The sequence below is a fragment of the Odontesthes bonariensis genome, chromosome 22 (assembly GCF_027942865.1).
Source record: "Odontesthes bonariensis isolate fOdoBon6 chromosome 22, fOdoBon6.hap1, whole genome shotgun sequence".
Lineage (NCBI taxonomy): Eukaryota > Metazoa > Chordata > Actinopteri > Atheriniformes > Atherinopsidae > Odontesthes > Odontesthes bonariensis.
In genome coordinates, this window is record NC_134527.1 from 261,536 (window position 1) to 282,548 (window position 21,013).

Genomic DNA, 21,013 nt, shown 5'->3' on the forward strand with positions numbered 1-21,013 from the left:
CTGCCTGCGGTCCCCCAGTGGCTAAAAATGACGATAGACCTAAACCATGCACTGGAAATTATTCTCCGCCTTTGGTAATGTGACCATGCAGATGGCCTGATCGGGAAAGCTGCCTCTTATGACGTGGCGCCTCATATGATGTCGAGGTTATTTCCCCCCAGAGCCCATATATGGCTATGCCAAAACTACCTTGCCCCCCCACAGCTCTTTGGCCAGCTCATTGCTCTGTAAATGGATGTAAAAAAATCTGTTTAGAGCCCCTGCATCAGAACCTCTAAAGAGCCAGTGGACAGATTTTGTTTTTTCTGGGAAAGTGACGACAGAACCGAAGAGATTTGTGTATGTGTGTGCCAAACATTTCACCGATGAATGTTTCCAGAACTTGGGCCAATACCGAGCTGGCCTTGGATCAGTACCAACTCTCTTTGGCCCAACTACAGACCTCGGACAAGTAAGTAATTTAACGCTCTATAATTGTGTTGCTTTCCTGTATGTACAGTTTGGTTATATAGCTTGTTACCAAAACAAAGGGTTTGTATCGTTAGCAGCTAACTTTAGCTAACGGTTAGCTATGCAGCTAATAGCATCTGCAAGCTCTTATCTCTCCCAACTGGGCTGTTGGAGGTGTTTGCATGCCCATGAGATGGTTAGCTCGCTCATCTTAGACCAAAACCCCCGACTTCAAGCTTCCCGAAGAAGAATGAATCCGCAAATTCAGTGCATTTCATCAGGATAATGATTCATTCATGGTTCCAGAGTCAAAACGGTCAGTCTGTCTGTGTCGTTAGCTCTGCAGCTAATAGCTCAGTCACTGTCGCTAATGTAACGGTAAATAGCATGAGGTATGCAAGTGGACACCTCATTTACTGTAACGTGAGTGTTGTGTACTTATTCGTTGTTTTGATAGCCGTCCTGCTGTTGGTGTTATGGCGCACACGATATCTGCCTTTCCTCTGATTGAAATGACTAGTGCTACGTGCATCTTTGCAAACCAGAGCAATCAGATGAGAATGTCAAAATCCTCACTCCTGCTTTCCCCTTCACGCACCCCTTTTTTGCTGTGTCTTGTGTAGCACTTGCTTGATGTTTGACTGTGTTAGGAAAGTTGTTCACTAACTAGTTCGACATATTGTCAAAGTAAGCTCATTTCAACAGGTTTCGCTAGTTTTAGTCGCTAGCATCTTTGCCCCGCCTTTCTCCTCCTAATTTGCATTTAAAGCTGCAGACCCTAAACAGCTCATTCTGAGGATCCTAAGGAAAGCTCATTTTTGGGACTGGCTGTAATTCTGCACCAAGGCAGAATTTTGGGGAAAAAAACTCAGATACAGTATTAGGGGACCACTAAAGCCTATAAAAATATATAAAAGCCTCCATTTATTTTCATTCCATGGCTGCTTTAAAAAAAGTGAAAAATTCTCTGTTCATGTGAAGCTTTCTTGACGATATTCGTACCTGATCAGCTGCTCCTGAGAGAGAGATCGATGGAAAAATCCGTCATACTGAGGCGAGACACGGACTTTCTTCTGCCTGCAAACAGTTTATGATCAGAATCAGCTGATTTCATTTTTAATTACAGTAAAGTAAGGCTTCATGTCAGCTCCTGTGTTCACACAGCTGGTGCAGTTTTCATGGTTTGGCTGAACAGTTGCCAAGTCTGGTTATTACTACCCATTTTAAGCTTTGTGTTTTAAAACCTTTTGAAGTCAACAAAGTGCCCTAACCGTTCACCAACAGGCTGAGACTATGGCGCCAATACCTCAAGATGAGCTTCATAAAAAGTCCTGTAGGTGAAGGAATATGCACAAAGAAATGTCCCCACACAGTTTCAACTTTTCCATTTCACTGAACTCCCTTTTGTGGTTTGCAAAATGCATTTAACATGAAGCTACTGAGACGCCATGTGAGCGAGGATGGTGAGCAAAAAGGAAGAATAGCACCCCATTAATGATCTAAATGGAACAAAGGCTTTGGACAGGTTTGGATGGTGCAAATATTGGGAATGCATTAATTCAGCATGGATCATTATGTAATCAGTCAAAAGAATGGAATATCCAGTCTGTAACTCAGGTACACTGAATGAATTATTTTCAGTATATCTTCTGAAAAAGTTCATTTATTTCTATTCTCCTAAATTCAGCTCAGACCTTTTATTAATTTGCTTTCTGATCAGTTTGAATTCCATTTCTTACTCTTTTCTTTGAGGACAGAGCTCTCTCTCCGTTGGTTTCCACGGAAGGTGTGGATTAATTTAGCCAAGAGGCCCTTCCTGTCCATCAGCTCTGTGTACGAGCCCATCTCAGAGATGTGACCATCTTCCATCACCAGGATCAGGTCTGCTTTAGACAGGAAGCTGAGGCCGTGAGTCACCAGCACCCGGGTCTACAGAAACACAACGCCGTCCTTAAAACACCAAAAACCTTCTGACACCACATCACATCATGATCACATCCAAAAATATGACAACCAGGGTTGAGATCAGGATACAGATTTGTACTCTTAAACACTTCTTTACCTTTTTCTGATAGTTTACTTTACAGTTTCTGAGAAGAAATGTACATATAGAAGGTGTCTATCAGAGGATGCTGTAACCAGATTTAAAGAGTTAATTCCATCATCCTTTTCTTCACTGCCATGTGCAGATATGACAGAGGACGGCCACCTAAACTTTACTCCAGCAACACTTGACTCGTTGACTTGTTGACAGCACTATAGTTTCAATGCGTACAGCACTGGACAATGTTGCCCCTCTGAAAAGGAAGGTAATCAGTCAGAAGAGGCTGGCTCCTTGGTATAATTCAGCTGCTATAAAGCAGGCTGCAAGAAAGCTGGAGAGACAGTGGCGTTCCTCTAATTTAGAAGAGTCTCAGTTAGTCTGGAAAGATAGTTTAATAACGTATAAGAAAGCCCTTCGTAAAGCTAGAACTGCTTATTATTCATCATTGATAGAAGAGAATAAGAACAATCCCAGGTTTCTCTTCAGCGCTGTAGCCAGGCTGACAGAGTCCGAGCTCTGCTGAGCCAGTTATTCCTTTAACTCTCAGAGACCATTTCATTGGTGAAGAAGTTCATGAAATCATCACTGCTATCAGAGAGGGAGCAGTCCCTGTTCATACTGAGTACTAAGGACAGGCTACAGGTACCTGGAGGAGCTCACCTTGCCTTTCAGGAGTCCAGTGGGTCCAATGACTCGATCAAAGATATGTTGTCCTACTTGAGCGTCGACAGCCGATAACGGATCGTCGAGCAAGTAAACATCTGACCTCCGATAAACTGCCCGAGCTAGACTCACCCTCTGCCTCTGTCCTCCAGAGAGGTTTAAACCCTGCAAGAAAATGCATGATCAATTAGCTGAGGCCCAAAACTCTGAGTCCTGCTGGAGATAAATACTCAAAACTGACAGGAATCGACCAACAGTCAGAATATGGAATTTAATCAAGCCCGTTCTGCAGATGGACCATAGAAGGAAGGCGGTTCTTGTACCTTCTCCCCGATCTCGGAGCTGTCTCCGGATGGAAGGAGGTCCAGATCTGGCAGCAGAGCGCAGGCCTCCAGAACACGGTGATACCAGCTCTCCTTCCTCTCGCCACCAAACAAAATGTTTTCCTTCAGAGAAGCGTTCTGGATCCAGGCCAGCTGTGGGACGTAGGCCACGGAGCCCTGCAGCCAAACAAAAGAGTCGGCCTCATTCATGGAGACCAGTTTCAGTTCATCACATCTGGATTTAAATGGAACCGTTGTAAAATATAGATGTATGAAAGTTTATATCTACATGGACAGAAACGTGTGTATTATCATCATTTAGTCACGTCTCCGAGAACAGTTTAAAGTTTACAGATATTGTTGTCGACTATCAGAATGTTCTGAAACCTACAAATGTTTAATGGCAGATTGAAAAAATATCCTTTTAGGGGATATTTAATAGACATGTTAAGCTCTTCATTCTAACAGCTGAATGAACGTTGATCATTAAACACTTGTTTTCTGTCATTAAGGTCACATGGATCTGGGACATCTACCACTGTCATACTTTACAACACGTAAATATTTAATACTATTTTAGGATCCATTTTGAGACAGTGGCAGCCATCTTTGTTTCATTCCCATCCAGCAGCAGATTGTTTCTTCTTGACTAATTATCCTGTAAAAGACCGTCTGATTATTCCTGTTGTTTGTTCTCCTTCCAACTTTTAGCTTTTGTGTAAAAATCTGATGATGCTGTCATAACATTTCAGACAGACTGTCACCGAGTTTAATTAATTTGTGTTAAGTTAATCATATCCGACTGAAACCAGATGAACAGAAATCAGAGAGCAGGGTGCAACAGAGTACCTTAATATGCTGAAGTTTCATCTCCAGTCATGTTTCATTATAGATGAACATTAGATTAAATGTTCTATTTTCCAACTTCAGCTCAAAATTAAACACCAAAAACCAAGAAAACAAAAGAACATTGGAAACATTTTCCATTCTCACCTTGATTAAAACATGGCCGCTTCTCCTGTCCATCTCTCCCATCATGGCAGATAGCAGAGACGACTTGCCAGAGCCAACATTACCGACCACCGCAACCAGAGAACCAGTCCTGACCTTCAGGTTGATCCTCTGGAGACACGGCAGCGCGCTGCTGGACCAGGAGAAGAACCCGCCTTCCACCACCAGGCTATCTCCATCTGAACCCAACACAGTTAGATGGGTCACACAGTTAGATGGGCCATACAGTTAGATGAGCCACACAGTTAGATGAGCCACACAGTTAGATGAGCCACACAGTTAGATGGGTCACACAGTTAGATGGGCCACACAGTTAGATGAGCCACACAGTTAGATGGGCCACACAGTTAGATGAGCCACACAGTTAGATGGGTCACACAGTTAGATGGGCCACACAGTTAGATGAGCCACACAGTTAGATGAGCCACACAGTTAGATGGGCCACACAGTTAGATGAGCCACACAGTTAGATGGGTCACACAGTTAGATGAGCCACACAGTTAGATGAGCCACACAGTTAGATGGGCCACACAGTTAGATGGGCCACACAGTTAGATGAGCCACACAGTTAGATGAGCCACACAGTTAGATGGGCCACACAGTTAGATGAGCCACACAGTTAGATGAGTCACACAGTTAGATGGGCCACACAGTTAGATGAGCCACACAGTTAGATGGGCCACACAGTTAGATGTGCCACACAGTTAGATGGGCCACACAGTTAGATGGGCCACACAGTTAGATGAGCCACACAGTTAGATGGGTCACACAGTTAGATGAGCCACACAGTTAGATGAGCCACACAGTTAGATGCAGCTCAATGCTACGCTAGGCTAACAGTCACCTGCATCATGAGGAAGCCTCTCCACATGGTCAGTGTTCAGTTCTTCCTGACCCAAGAAGCTTCCGAGGCGTCTGAGTGAGACGGCGGCCTGATGGACAACACCAACTGTCAAAGAAACTCACCTGAGGGACAGACCTCAGGAAAGCAGAGTTTCTCCTCTTTTCACACAGTAATTCAGCATCTCTACGTCTAATATTTTCTCTTTACATGATATTCAAGGTGAGAAACTGTTTCCATGGTTTCAGCCTCAGGGAATGTTTTAGAATAACTGCTTCCTTTATCTGACAAGCCTCAGGTCTCTCAGCCAGACCATCAGTGTTACTGGTTATTTGAATGGAGACACCTGATTGGCTGGTACTTGAATGGAGACACCTGATCGGCTGGTACTTGAATGGAGACACATGATCGGCTGGTACTTGAATGGAGACACCTGATCGGCTGGTACTTGAATGGAGACACCTGATTGGCTGGTACTTGAATGGAAACACCTGATTGGCTGGTACTTGCCTGCATGGTGGTGCTCATGGCGAATGGAAGCTGACTCAGGGGAGTTTTCAGTATGTTGATCAGAGCTACAGAAACAAAGATTTTCTGAGCATCCAGAACATTTTGACTGTCGATCAACACGTAGACTGTGAACACAGACAGGGAAATCTGAAAGAACAAAACAACTATTTCAGTATGTTCAACTTAAGCTCATTTTAGCTTCATTAGTTATCCTGCTTTTTTCAGTTTTAGTCTGAAAGAGGAGGAGTTAAAGGAAGCCAGAGAAACCGAGTGAAGGATCTGAGACTCACCAGGAAAGAGGAGGAGTTAAAGGAAGCCAGAGAAACCGAGTGAAGGATCTGAGACTCACCAGGAAAGAGGAGGAGTTAAAGGAAGCCAGAGAAACCGAGTGAAGGATCTGAGACGTCCTCAGGGCTTTGAGTTCTCCGTCTCTCAGGACGTTGACTCGTCTCAGGAAAGCTTCCTCCCAGGAGTAAAACTTGAGGATTTTCACCCCTCCCAGGATCTCGTTCATCAGTTTGATTCGACTGTCGGTAAACGTCATCTGAACTTCCTGTCGAGAAACAGGAAAACTACATGAAGCCTAACCGGTCAGCACAGAAGTGATGGGAATTAGAATTAGAAATTTAATTATTTCACTCACCTGAAGTTTGCTTCTAACTTTAGCAATGAAGCCGTTCAGAGGAAAGATCAGCAGAACTGTAGCAGTTCCAGCCAGAGCAGGCGGGCCGAGGAGCTGAACAGGTAAACAGTTCAGTTCAGTTCAACAGTTCAGTTCAACAGTTCAGTTCAACAGTTCAGTTCAACAGTTAGGGTTAGCCTTAGGCTGCTAGGGTTAGGCTAACCCTAACCAGCTGCCAGTTTGCCTTCAGTTATCAGGCCCCTCTCTACCTGTAAGACCAGGCTTAAAACTTTCCTTCCTGATAAAGCTTATAGTTAAGGATGGCTCAGGTGACCCTGAAACATCCCATAGTTAAGCTGCTATAGGCCCAGCCTGCTGGGGGAGCTCCCATGATGCACCTCTCCATGGACATGTGACATCATTGTTGTCATTAACTTGTGTTTCTCTCTCTCTCTCAGCAGGTGTCTCTGGCCTGGTGTTACGCTGCTTGTTGTCCCCTCTGTACTGTCCTCTCAGCCCCAGCTGGTCCAGGCAGATGATTCTGGTTCTGATGGAGGTTTCTTCCTGGTCCTGGTTCTGATGGAGGTTTCTTCCTGGTTCTGGTTCTGATGGAGGTTTCTTCCTGGTTCTGATGGAGGTTTCTTCCTGGTTCTGGTTCTGATGGAGGTTTCTTCCTGTTCAAAGGGAGTTTTTTCTCTACACAGTCGCCTCGTGCAGCTCAGGACGGATCGGATCAGAGAGAAGTTTCTGTGCAATCTGTTGGTTTCCTTAGCTGGGTCCCTTTTATTTTTATTTATTTATTTATTTATTTATTTATTTATTCATTTATTTTTAATTGGCTTTGTATGAATTCGACTAATTTGAAATTGAATTAATTGGATTATGATCGTATTTAGATGAACTAGATTGTAATTGGCATGAATTGGACTGCGTCTTTAACCCATGAGATGACAGTTGCTGTAATAAAACTGAATTGAAATGCTTCGGTATTTGGAAGCGGTGATGCTGAATCTCCACCTGGACCTCAGTGGGAGATGCATCTTTCTCTTCCTGTTAGTTCTGTAACATCAAAGTGTTTAAACTTGACCATCTGATGAGCTTCAAACTGCTCATTTTTAATTATTGTGAAGCAGAAATGACGCTGTATAAGTTGTTCAGGCTGAAGTACGATTGGGAACATGTTGTTGGGGTTGTTGTTGTTTACCTGCCACAGGAAGTAGAAGCAGAGAGCCATTTCAATGGGTGCGATCCAAACGCTGTTGAAATAAACCACAAAGTCCATCAGCTTCTGAGTGTCGGCTGAGACCAGATTAATGATTTCTCCCACGTTACACTGCTGCCGCGCTGCACTGCTCATCACCAGGCTCTGAGGATTCAAACAAAACTTTATGGACTCATTAAGGAGGGAACGTTTCAGCTCCGCCTGTTAGAGGATCTGAGTTACTCCAACCTTCCTGTAGACGAGGCCCATGATGGCAGTTTTCAGCCTCATGCCGACGGTGAAGCAGTGAAACATGTACTGATGGTGAAGCACCGACTGCAGGCAGGACAGCAGGAAGAGCAGCGAGGCGAACAGGAAACCTTTCCACAGGGCGGCTTCTTTGTCCCGCATGAAGTCCAGCAGCGCACTGACAACAATTAAACAACAGCAAGTAAACAAGTGAACAGCAAGTAAACAACAGCAAGTAAACAGCAAGTAAACAGTAAGTAAACAGCAAGTAAACATGTACATGGCAAGTAAACAACAACAAGTAAACAAGTATATGACAAGTAAACAACAACAAGTAAACAAGTATATGACAAGTAAACAGCAAGTAAACAACAAGTAAACAGCAAGTAAACAACAAGTAAACAAGAACAAGTAAACAAGAACAAGTAAACAACAAGTAAACAGCAAGTAAACAACAACAAGTAAACAACAAGTAAACAGCAAGTAAGGCCAAACAGTCGAAAACAATCCGACAAAGATTACAGCTTCTTTTCTTCCATAAAGTAAAAACAAAATATTTAGTTTGAATGCGCGTTTGAAAAAAAAATAAAAATTAAAAACGTGGCCGAAAGGTTTGGATCAAGTTTGTTCATCTCATTTTCTTGTTGTTGTTTTTAATGCAGGTAACACAAACGTCATCCTTTTAGGACAGAAAAAGTTTCTGATTTGAAGAGGCTAAAGAAAGCTTCGGCTCCTGGTTGGCTGCAGTCTGTAGAGGCCCGACCTGTGAAATGTAGCTTCTCTGTGTCATATAGTCCAATAACACACCAGCTGATCCATTCCTGGTGCTCTGTGTCCTCTTTGAATGGCAGTAAAAAAAAAAAAAACTGTTTTTGTTAAACTCCAACTTGTGACCAACTTTTCAATTTAGTGAAAACTTTGTTTGCAATAGTTAGCCAACTTAGCAGCTTTGGCAGTTTGGTTCTCACATCAGTTTCTTTCAGGTGGATGTTACTTCTCCTGTTTCTTGGTCTTTGTCTCCGATGCCTTTAAGGCTCACAATTACAAGGCTGTGATGTCGTGTAAACATTCATCTTTTAAATCTAGGGTTAGGGTTCTCCTGAATTTAACTGTTTTAGCTCAACTACTCTCACGTATTCTTAACAGAAGCTGCCAGAACGCAGAAGAGGCCAATAACAGAAAAACCATAAAGGATAGCATGCTATCCATATACAGCATGAAATATATAAAGATGTCCAATTGTTCTAAGTGTATGATGTAAAGAACCATTTTTGACCAAACTTGCCAACTATGAAACAAACTCGTTCATAAAGAAAGTCTCAAACTTCTGAGCAGAATATTTTTGTCAGACTCCCACAGGCTCCTGAAACACGGCCCAACGAGCATCTCATCACCTCATTTTGTCTGTTAGCTGTTTAAATAAAGTTTACACTGAATACTTTAGTTAGAAGCCTGAAGCATCGTGACCTCCAGGAAAGGTCGCAGCAAACACACCTGAGCACCTGAGGTACGGCGAACATGAAGGCGTCGTGGAGGAGGAGACACAGAGTGCCACACAGGAAGTAGCTTCCAAAGCTCCGCCCCAAAGCCCACAGGAGGGAGAACTCATAGCTCCACCCCTTCTTCTTCTTTCTGAGCAGGTGCGTTTTTTCTGTTTGTGTGGCTGGATCAGTCCACCGGGACTGGGACCGGGACCTACAAAGCATCAAAAACAAACAGAAGTCCTCATATCACGGAGGCTGGGGCTATCCCACCCACTTCCTGCCACCATTAAACCTAAAAGGAACTCTGTAAACAGACGTATTTGGATAATAAGAAAGATTTATTCTGTCAACACCAACGTGAACCCCCCCACTCCAGACCCAACCCTAACCCTAACCCTAACCCAATAAGATGTCATACTGCAGCTGTTGGACTTCCTGCTGCTTCCAGAACCTCTGGAGGTCCATCATTATCTGGGTGGATGAGTCCTGGTGGCGCAGAGACCAAAGATCTGCAGCCTGGAGCGGGCGGCGATAACCTCGAACTGCCAAGCTGACAGGAAGGGAAACACAAAGCTGTCCATCAGTCTCAGATATTATATGCACGTTTAATAAGGTGGCAGTGCAGAGTCGGGTCAAATATCAGAACCGATCCAAGGTCAAAGGTCAAGCTTTTTAATCTTCTGCATGAGTTCTTCAGAGGAAAACCCGGAGAGCGTTCGGCTCTACAGATGCAGAGCTGGAAGAAGCATTAAAGGAACTAAAATACTAAATGAATAAAACCAGGTTCAGCACTCAGATCTGCAGGTTTGTTCTGAGTAAACATTTACCTGCAGAACCAGAAGAAGAAGAACTTTGAGAGGAAGGAGGCATCTTCTTCAGGACACAGATTCTAAGAACAGAGCTTCAGTTTAACAGGAATTTATTTTAAATGGAAAGTTGGAGGTGAGAAATCAAATTTCTACCAAACAGATGGAAAAACAGCAGAGATTCATTTTCCTCTTCAGGTCTCAGTGCGTCAGGAACTCGTTTTCCATGTCAACCATCTTGTTACCTGGACGTGGGCGCGTCTGTCAGAGAGCGAGCGGCCGTCTGAGAAACAGCTGAGGACGAGTTCAGTGAGCTGGAGCGAAAAACAGATGAAGAACGCCGCTGAGCGAAGAGGGTCCGAGGGGGAGCCCTGAGGGGTGGGAGATTCAGTCTGGGGTCATTCAGCAGGAAATGGGGTCAAAGACAGATTCAACAAACTAATAGAAAGAGAAACAAGTTTAATAAGAAGAGAAACAAGTTTAATAAGAGAGACAAGTTTAATAACAAGAGAAACAAGTTTAATAAGAGAAACAAGTTTAATAAGAAGAGAAACAAGTTTAATAACAAGAGAAACAAGTTTAATAAGAGAGACAAGTTTAATAAGAAGAGAAACAAGTTTAATAACAAGAGAAACAAGTTTAATAACAAGAGAAACAAGTTTAATAACAAGAGAAACAAGTTTAATAAGAGAAACAAGTTTAATAAGAAGAGAAACAAGTTTAATAAGAGAAACAAGTTTAATAAGAGAGACAAGTTTAATAACAAGAGAAACAAGTTTAATAAGAGAAACAAGTTTAATAAGAGAAACAAGTTTAATAACAAGAGAGACAAGTTTAATAAGAAGAGAAACAAGTTTAATAAGAGAGACAAGTTTAATAAGAAGAGAAACAAGTTTAATAAGAGAAACAAGTTTAACAACAAGAGAAACAAGTTTAATAACAAGAGAAACAAGTTTAATAACAAGAGAGACAAGTTTAATAAGAAGAGAAACAAGTTTAATAAGAGAAACAAGTTTAATAACAAGAGAAACAAGTTTAATAACAAGAGAAACAAGTTTAATAAGAAGAGAAACAAGTTTAATAACAAGAGAAACAAGTTTAATAACAAGAGAGACAAGTTTAATAAGAAGAGAAACAAGTTTAATAAGAAGAGAAACAAGTTTAATAAGAGAGACAAGTTTAATAAGAAGAGAAACAAGTTTAATAAGAAGAGAAACAAGTTTAATAAGAAGAGAAACAAGTTTAATAAGAGAGACAAGTTTAATAAGAGAAACAAGTTTAATAAGAGAAACAAGTTTAATAAGAAGAGAAACAAGTTTAATAAGAAGAGAAACAAGTTTAATAAGAAGAGAAACAAGTTTAAGAAGAGAAACAAGTTTAATAACAAGAGAAACAAGTTTAATAAGAAGAGAAACAAGTTTAATAAGAAGAGAAACAAGTTTAATAAGAGAGACAAGTTTAATAAGAGAAACAAGTTTAATAAGAGAAACAAGTTTAATAAGAAGAGAAACAAGTTTAATAACAAGAGAAACAAGTTTAATAACAAGAGAAACAAGTTTAATAACAAGAGAAACAAGTTTAATAAGAGAAACAAGTTTAATAAGAGAGACAAGTTTAATAAGAAGAGAAACAAGTTTAATAACAAGAGAAACAAGTTTAATAAGAGAAACAAGTTTAATAACAAGAGAAACAAGTTTAATAAGAAGAGAAACAAGTTTAATAAGAAGAGAAACAAGTTTAATAAGAGAGACAAGTTTAATAAGAGAAACAAGTTTAATAAGAGAAACAAGTTTAATAAGAAGAGAAACAAGTTTAATAAGAAGAGAAACAAGTTTAATAAGAGAGACAAGTTTAATAAGAGAAACAAGTTTAATAAGAGAAACAAGTTTAATAAGAAGAGAAACAAGTTTAATAACAAGAGAAACAAGTTTAATAACAAGAGAAACAAGTTTAATAACAAGAGAAACAAGTTTAATAAGAGAAACAAGTTTAATAACAAGAGAAACAAGTTTAATAAGAAGAGAAACAAGTTTAATAAGAGAGACAAGTTTAATAAGAGAAACAAGTTTAATAAGAGAAACAAGTTTAATAAGAAGAGAAACAAGTTTAATAACAAGAGAAACAAGTTTAATAAGAGAAACAAGTTTAATAAGAGAGACAAGTTTAATAAGAAGAGAAACAAGTTTAATAACAAGAGAAACAAGTTTAATAGGACAGAAGAAATTTAATAACAGAAATAATCTTTAAACTTTAAACTAGGGCTGGGCGGTATGGCCTAAAATGTATACCCCGGTAAAATTTGAGCCACTGACGGTATACGGTATATATCGCGGTATGGTACTTTTGTATAAAAATTACAACAGAACAGTTTCTCAGTGGTTACCATAGCACCAAATAAACACTTTCAATCAGGATGTTTGCAGCAATATTAAATTAAATGTATTGTGCAAAACAGAAAACACAGGAAATATAAAAAATATATACGTTATATTTATATTTAAAAAATAAGAAAAGGTACATTTCCTCGAATAAACTCTGTGAGAGAAAAGCCGCTGCCTCTTGGATAACGTAACTTTCATAGGCGCCTTCCACTTATTCAACATGCTCAAATATGCGTCATGTTTCAGACGCCCCATTTGTGCATGTTAAACTAACTGTTTGTTAATACGATAAGTTTTTTATTACTTTGCATGTCTTCCAAAAGAGAAAATAATCAGGATTTTGAGGATGTTACCGTTACACACCAGCTGAGACGCAGGGTAGCAAAACATTATGGGCGTGAAAACGAAACTTAGAAAATCGGTTCGGCGCATGCGCAAAACCACAAAGTAGCAAATCTCGACAAGTAGCAGAAGTCGACAGAACACCGGCTTTGACTCGTTTCATATTCCGGAGCATGGTTAGCCCGCAGGTGGTAAAACAAATTACTCGTGTTACCTTGTCTTGCGATTACTGTCGCCCGGCATATCCAAGCGGATGTTCAAAACTTTGCATTACTGCCGGACTCATGAGCTGTTGCGGTATAAGGTATGCCAAAAAAAATCTCTACCGTTGGTGAAAAATACCGCACAAGGTATGATACCGTGCATACCGCCCACCCCTACTTTAAACCGAGAGAACACAGCTGATTTAAGGTTTCACCATGATGGGTTAGGGAGGGAAAAGAAAACAGTTTTCAGAGAAACGTCTGCGATTATCAGCCAAGTGTGAAGTGAAGATCTAATAAAGAAAGACTCCAACTTTCACACGTTCAGGAGAAAAGCTGAAGGTCAGAGCCTGAAGGTTCAGCTTCACCCGGCTGTAAAATACCACAGCTGGAAGAAACTCATCCCGGTTATTTCTCAGCGAGTCAAAAAGTTAAAGAGCAGCTTCAGACTTTGGATAAAAATCAGGAGTTTAAGTTTAACCTTCAAACACTCAAATTCTTCCTCTTTATGTCCTCAGTCCGACTCGGTGTGAAATAAATATTTCTGAGGTGGTTTATGTTGTTATTCTTTCTCAGCTCGTCTTATTTCTACATGAAACATCTGGATAAAACAGGAGGAAACAAAAGTCTGCTGCTTTCATCACATGAAGACAAGATACAACTCTGAATGTTAAGAGGGTTTCATTCAGCTTTAGTTTGAGCTTTAGTTTGAGCTTTGACTTTATCAGGTTTCATTCAGCTTTAGTTTGAGCTTTGACTTTATCAGGTTTCATTCAGCTTTAGTTTGAGCTTTAGTTTGAGCTTTGACTTTATCAGGTTTCATTCAGCTTTAGTTTGAGCTTTGACTTTATCAGGTTTCATTCAGCTTTAGTTTGAGCTTTGACTTTATCAGGTTTCATTCAGCTTTAGTTTGAGCTTTGACTTTATCGGGTTTCATTCAGCTTTAGTTTGAGCTTTGACTTTATCAGGTTTCATTCAGCTTTAGTTTGAGCTTTAGTTTGAGCTTTGACTTTATCAGGTTTCATTCAGCTTTAGTTTGAGCTTTGACTTTATCGGGTTTCATTCAGCTTTAGTTTGAGCTTTGACTTTATCGGGTTTCATTCAGCTTTAGTTTGAGCTTTGACTTTATCGGGTTTCATTCAGCTTTAGTTTCAGCTTTAGTTTCAGCTTTGACTTTATCGGGTTTCATTCAGCTTTAGTTTGAGCTTTGACTTTATCAGGTTTCATTCAGCTTTAGTTTGAGCTTTGACTTTATCGGGTTTCATTCAGCTTTAGTTTGAGCTTTAGTTTCAGCTTTGACTTTATCGGGTTTCATTCAGCTTTAGTTTGAGCTTTAGTTTGAGCTTTGACTTTATCAGGTTTCATTCAGCTTTAGTTTGAGCTTTGACTTTATCAGGTTTCATTCAGCTTTAGTTTGAGCTTTAGTTTGAGCTTTGACTTTATCAGGTTTCATTCAGCTTTAGTTTGAGCTTTGACTTTATCAGGTTTCATTCAGCTTTAGTTTGAGCTTTAGTTTGAGCTTTGACTTTATCGGGTTTCATTCAGCTTTAGTTTGAGCTTTGACTTTATCGGGTTTCATTCAGCTTTAGTTTGAGCTTTGACTTTATCAGGTTTCATTCAGCTTTAGTTTGAGCTTTAGTTTGAGCTTTGACTTTATCAGGTTTCATTCAGCTTTAGTTTGAGCTTTGACTTTATCGGGTTTCATTCAGCTTTAGTTTGAGCTTTGACTTTATCGGGTTTCATTCAGCTTTAGTTTCAGCTTTAGTTTCAGCTTTGACTTTATCGGGTTTCATTCAGCTTTAGTTTGAGCTTTGACTTTATCAGGTTTCATTCAGCTTTAGTTTGAGCTTTGACTTTATCGGGTTTCATTCAGCTTTAGTTTGAGCTTTAGTTTCAGCTTTGACTTTATCGGGTTTCATTCAGCTTTAGTTTGAGCTTTAGTTTGAGCTTTGACTTTATCAGGTTTCATTCAGCTTTAGTTTGAGCTTTGACTTTATCAGGTTTCATTCAGCTTTAGTTTGAGCTTTAGTTTGAGCTTTGACTTTATCAGGTTTCATTCAGCTTTAGTTTGAGCTTTAGTTTGAGCTTTGACTTTATCAGGTTTCATTCAGCTTTAGTTTGAGCTTTAGTTTGAGCTTTGACTTTATCAGGTTTCATTCAGCTTTAGTTTGAGCTTTGACTTTATCAGGTTTCATTCAGCTTTAGTTTGAGCTTTGACTTTATCAGGTTTCATTCAGCTTTAGTTTGAGCTTTAGTTTGAGCTTTGACTTTATCAGGTTTCATTCAGCTTTAGTTTGAGCTTTGACTTTATCAGGTTTCATTCAGCTTTAGTTTGAGCTTTGACTTTATCAGGTTTCATTCAGCTTTAGTTTGAGCTTTGACTTTATCAGGTTTCATTCAGCTTTAGTTTGAGCTTTAGTTTGAGCTTTGACTTTATCGGGTTTCATTCAGCTTTAGTTTGAGCTTTGACTTTATCAGGTTTCATTCAGCTTTAGTTTGAGCTTTAGTTTGAGCTTTGACTTTATCAGGTTTCATTCAGCTTTAGTTTGAGCTTTGACTTTATCAGGTTTCATTCAGCTTTAGTTTGAGCTTTGACTTTATCAGGTTTCATTCAGCTTTAGTTTGAGCTTTAGTTTGAGCTTTGACTTTATCGGGTTTCATTCAGCTTTAGTTTGAGCTTTGACTTTATCAGGTTTCATTCAGCTTTAGTTTGAGCTTTAGTTTGAGCTTTGACTTTATCAGGTTTCATTCAGCTTTAGTTTGAGCTTTGACTTTATCAGGTTTCATTCAGCTTTAGTTTGAGCTTTGACTTTATCAGGTTTCATTCAGCTTTAGTTTGAGCTTTAGTTTGAGCTTTGACTTTATCAGGTTTCATTCAGCTTTAGTTTGAGCTTTAGTTTGAGCTTTGACTTTATCAGGTTTCATTCAGCTTTAGTTTGAGCTTTGACTTTATCAGGTTTCATTCAGCTTTAGTTTGAGCTTTGACTTTATCAGGTTTCATTCAGCTTTAGTTTGAGCTTTAGTTTGAGCTTTGACTTTATCAGGTTTCATTCAGCTTTAGTTTGAGCTTTGACTTTATCAGGTTTCATTCAGCTTTAGTTTGAGCTTTGACTTTATCAGGTTTCATTCAGCTTTAGTTTGAGCTTTAGTTTGAGCTTTGACTTTATCAGGTTTCATTCAGCTTTAGTTTGAGCTTTAGTTTGAGCTTTGACTTTATCAGGTTTCATTCAGCTTTAGTTTGAGCTTTAGTTTGAGCTTTGACTTTATCAGGTTTCATTCAGCTTTAGTTTGAGCTTTAGTTTGAGCTTTGACTTTATCAGGTTTCATTCAGCTTTAGTTTGAGCTTTGACTTTATCAGGTTTCATTCAGCTTTAGTTTGAGCTTTAGTTTGAGCTTTGACTTTATCGGGTTTCATTCAGCTTTAGTTTGAGCTTTGACTTTATCGGGTTTCATTCAGCTTTAGTTTGAGCTTTAGTTTGAGCTTTGACTTTATCAGGTTTCATTCAGCTTTAGTTTGAGCTTTAGTTTGAGCTTTGACTTTATCAGGTTTCATTCAGCTTTAGTTTGAGCTTTAGTTTGAGCTTTGACTTTATCAGGTTTCATTCAGCTTTAGTTTGAGCTTTAGTTTGAGCTTTGACTTTATCAGGTTTCATTCAGCTTTAGTTTGAGCTTTGACTTTATCAGGTTTCATTCAGCTTTAGTTTGATCTTTAGTTTGAGCTTTGACTTTATCAGGTTTCATTCAGCTTTAGTTTGAGCTTTAGTTTGAGCTTTGACTTTATCAGGTTTCATTCAGCTTTAGTTTGAGCTTTAGTTTGAGCTTTGACTTTATCAGGTTTCATTCAGCTTTAGTTTGAGCTTTAGTTTGAGCTTTGACTTTATCAGGTTTCATTCAGCTTTAGTTTGAGCTTTAGTTTGAGCTTTGACTTTATCGGGTTTCATTCAGCTTTAGTTTGAGCTTTGACTTTATCAGGTTTCATTCAGCTTTAGTTTGAGCTTTGACTTTATCAGGTTTCATTCAGCTTTAGTTTGAGCTTTAGTTTGAGCTTTGACTTTATCGGGTTTCATTCAGCTTTAGTTTGAGCTTTGACTTTATCGGGTTTCATTCAGCTTTAGTTTGAGCTTTAGTTTGAGCTTTGACTTTATCAGGTTTCATTCAGCTTTAGTTTGAGCTTTAGTTTGAGCTTTGACTTTATCAGGTTTCATTCAGCTTTAGTTTGAGCTTTAGTTTGAGCTTTGACTTTATCAGGTTTCATTCAGCTTTAGTTTGAGCTTTAGTTTGAGCTTTGACTTTATCGGGTTTCATTCAGCTTTAGTTTGAGCTTTGACTTTATCGGGTTTCATTCAGCTTTAGTTTGAGCTTTGACTTTATCGGGTTTCATTCAGCTTTAGTTTGAGCTTTGACTTTATCGGCCTCCTTTCTCTGTCCTCTTCAGTCTGCATTACTCCCACCTCACGTCCTCTTTATGTCTTTCAGTCCGTCAGCCCACTTGTGTCAGTTGGTTTAGAGCTCAGTTCCTCGAGCGTTAGAGTAGATAAAGTATTTATCAGAAATATTAAACCGCTGATACCTGAACGATGATCTGCTCGATGTTGACCTTCAGTGGAACGACGGAACACAGAACCAGCAGAGCCCAGAACAGGAAGAGGAGCACCGAAGACCGGCGGCCCTTCATCCTCTCAGCCTGGATCACCGCTGCAGCCAATCCCTGGAGAGATAAACCGAACCCGTTACCATGGTAACCAACCCTGAAGAGATAAACCTAACCCGTTACCATGGTAACCGACCCTGAAGAGCAGCCACAGGTCAGATTAACTGAACCCGTTAACATGGTAACCAACCCTGAAGAGATAAACCTAACCCGTTACCATGGTAACCGACCCTGAAGAGCAGCCACAGGTCAGATAAACCCGGACCCGTTACCATGGTAACCACTTCATTAAGAAGGGCCGCGACGTACCAGAGTCAGAGTCCGGATCAGAGGAGCCAGCAGGACCAGCAGGTGGTTCTGGATCTCATTCAGCTTCACCAGGAAGTAAAACATCTCCAGGAGTCCAAAAGAAGCCAGACTGAGAGCCAGGAGCTGCGGAACCAGAACCGGGTTAGAGCTAGAACCTCAGGGACCTGGGCCGAACCAGAACCTGGGGTTAGACTTTAGGGTTAGTTTATACTGTGGCACACAGAACCGGGTTAGAGCTAGAACCTCAGGGACCTGGGCCGAACCAGAACCTGGGGTTAGAACTGATCAGGACCCTGATCAGACCCAGCAGACCCTGATCTGACCCAGCAGACCCTGATCAGACCCAGCAGACCCTGATCAGACCCAGCAGACCCAGATCAGACCCAGCAGACCCTGATCAGTTCCTGATCAGACCCAGCAGACCCTGATCAGACCCAGATCAGACCCAGTTCAGAGGTGTTTTCTTACCGTCTTGATGCAGCAGAGCTTGGACAGTGGGAGGACCCCTCTGTGGGGGTGGAGCTGCAGGTAGACCAGGTAGAAGGGACAACATGTCCAGAGGTAAAGGCAGGGCAGCCACACCAGGATGGTCTGCTGGAAACACTGAGTGAGATCTGGTGTGGAGGTGTACCAGGTCAGGTTCCAGTCCTGAAACCACACAAAAGACTATGGACTATGGAAAAACCCTAACCAGGCCAGGTTCCAGTCCTGAAACCACACAAAAGACTATGGACTATGGAAAAACCCTAACCAGGCCAGGTTCCAGTCCTGAAACCACACAAAAGACTATGGACTATGGAAAAACCCTAACCAGGTCAGGTTCCAGTTCTGAAACCACAGAACCATATGGAGAAGAAATCCTTTCACAGCACGATAAATAAAGCAGAAACTGATCAGAACCGAGAAAAACTCACCCAGAGAGGAAAAACTCACCCAGAGGGAAACTCACCCAGAGAGGAACACCTCACCCAGAGAGAAAAAACTCACCCAGAGAGGAAAACTCACCCAGAGAGAAAAACTCACCCAGAGAGAAAAACTCACCCAGAGAGGAAAAACTCACCCAGAGAGAAAAAACTCACCCAGAGAGGAAAACTCACCCAGAGAGAAAAACTCACCCAGAGAGGAAAAACTCACCCAGAGAGAAAAACTCACCCAGAGAGAAAAAACTCACCCAGAGAGGAAAAACTCACCCAGAGAGGAAAAACTCACCCAGAGAGGAAAAACTCACCCAGAGAGGAAAAACTCACCCAGAGAGAAAAAACTCACCCAGAGAGAAAAACTCACCCAGAGAGAAAAAACTCACCCAGAGAGGAAAAACTCACCCAGAGAGGAAAACTCACCCAGAGAGAAAAACTCACCCAGAGAGGAAAAACTCACCCAGAGAGGAAAACTCACCCAGAGAGGATCCAGGTCGCTGCACAGAGCTGCCATTTCCATCCCTCTGATCTCTGCTCCTTCTCTTTAGTTTTCTGGAGTTTGGACTGTACAGAACCTTCTACAGAACTACTACAGAACTTCTACAGAACCTTCTGCAGAAGTACTACAGAACTACTACAGAACTTTCTGCTGAACTTCTACAGAACTACTACAGAACTTCTACAGAACTTTCTGCTGAACTTCTACAGAACTACTACAGAACCTTCTACAGAACCTTCTGCAGAACTACTACAGAACCTTCTATAGAACTTCTACAGAACCTTCTGCAGAACTACTACAGAACTTTCTGCTGAACTTCTACAGAACTACTACAGAACCTTCTATAGAACTTCTACAGAACCTTCTGCAGAACTACTACAGAACTTTCTGCTGAACTACTACAGAACCTTCTGCAGAACTACTACAGAACCTTCTATAGAACTTCTACAGAACCTTCTGCAGAACTACTACAGAACTTTCTGCTGAACTTCTACAGAACCTTCTGCAGAACTACTACAGAACCTTCTGCAGAACTACTACAGAACTTTCTGCTGAACTTCTACAGAACTACTACAGAACCTTCTATAGAACTTCTACAGAACCTTCTGCTGAACTACTACAGAACCTTCTACAGAACTACTACAGAACTTTCTGCTGAACTACTACAGAACCTTCTACAGAACTACTACAGAACTTTCTGCTGAACTACTACAGAACCTTCTGCAGAACTACTACAGAACTACTACCAAACCTTCTACAGAACCTTCTACAGAACTTTCTGCTGAACTTATACAGAACTACTACAGAACCTTCTATAGAACTTCTACAGAACCTTCTGCTGAACTACTACAGAACCTTCTACAGAACTACTACAGAACTTTCTGCTGAGCTACTACAGAACATTCTGCAGAACTACTACAGAACCTTCTACAGAACTACTACAGAACTACTACAGAAATACTACCGAACCTTCTACAGAACCTTCTGCAGAACTACTACCGAACCTTCTACAGAACTACTACAGAACCTTCTGCAGAACCTTCTACAGAACTACTACCGAACCTTCTGCAGAACTACTACCGAACCTTCTGCAGAACTACTACAGAACCTTCTGCAGAACTACTACAGAACTACTACAGAACCACTACAGAACCTTCTACAGAACCTTCTGCAGAACCTTCTGCAGAACCTTCTACAGAACTACTAGGGAACTACTACAGAACCTTCTACAGAACCTACTACAGAACCTTCTACAGAACCTTCTACAGAACTACTACAGAACTTCTACAGAACCTTCTGCAGAACCTTCTACAGAACTACTACAGAACCTACTACAGAACCTTCTACAGAACCTACTACATAACTACTACAGAACCTTCTACAGAACCTTCTACAGAACCTTCTACAGAACCTTCTACAGAACCTTCTGCAGAACCTTCTGCAGAACCTTCTGCTGCCTGAAGCTGCCGTTAACTCGGTCGTCTCTGAATACTGTCGCACCAAGATG

General features: G+C 40.7%; 1 protein-coding gene across 1 annotated transcript; it reads right to left on the bottom strand.

Annotated features, from left to right (window-relative positions):
- Window positions 1-1,456: 1,456 nt before the first annotated feature.
- LOC142373289 (multidrug resistance-associated protein 1-like) lies at window positions 1,457-19,521 on the bottom strand. The gene is made up of 19 exons (XM_075456493.1): window positions 19,486-19,521; window positions 18,559-18,738; window positions 18,091-18,213; window positions 17,701-17,838; window positions 10,450-10,575; window positions 10,226-10,287; window positions 9,817-9,948; window positions 9,409-9,609; window positions 7,915-8,092; window positions 7,669-7,830; window positions 6,486-6,578; window positions 6,192-6,395; window positions 5,843-5,989; window positions 5,336-5,423; window positions 4,474-4,670; window positions 3,481-3,657; window positions 3,155-3,322; window positions 2,190-2,379; window positions 1,457-1,527 (listed from the first exon to the last, which is right to left on the bottom strand). The coding sequence occupies exons 1-19, from the start codon at window positions 19,519-19,521 to the stop codon at window positions 1,457-1,459; spliced, it is 2,673 nt and encodes an 890-aa protein (XP_075312608.1).
- Window positions 19,522-21,013: the final 1,492 nt, after the last annotated feature.

Excerpts from the sequence above, each read along its gene's own strand:
- LOC142373289 (XM_075456493.1), bottom strand. The coding sequence starts at position 19,521 with ATGGCAGCTCTGTGCAGCGACCTGGATCCTCTCTGG. Across the intron at positions 5,990-6,191 it reads TTAACTCCTCCTCTTTCCTG|ATTTCCCTGTCTGTGTTCAC; the intron begins GTGAGTCTCAGA and ends TTGTTCTTTCAG. Across the intron at positions 5,424-5,842 it reads CCATGAGCACCACCATGCAG|GCCGCCGTCTCACTCAGACG; the intron begins GCAAGTACCAGC and ends GTTGTCCATCAG.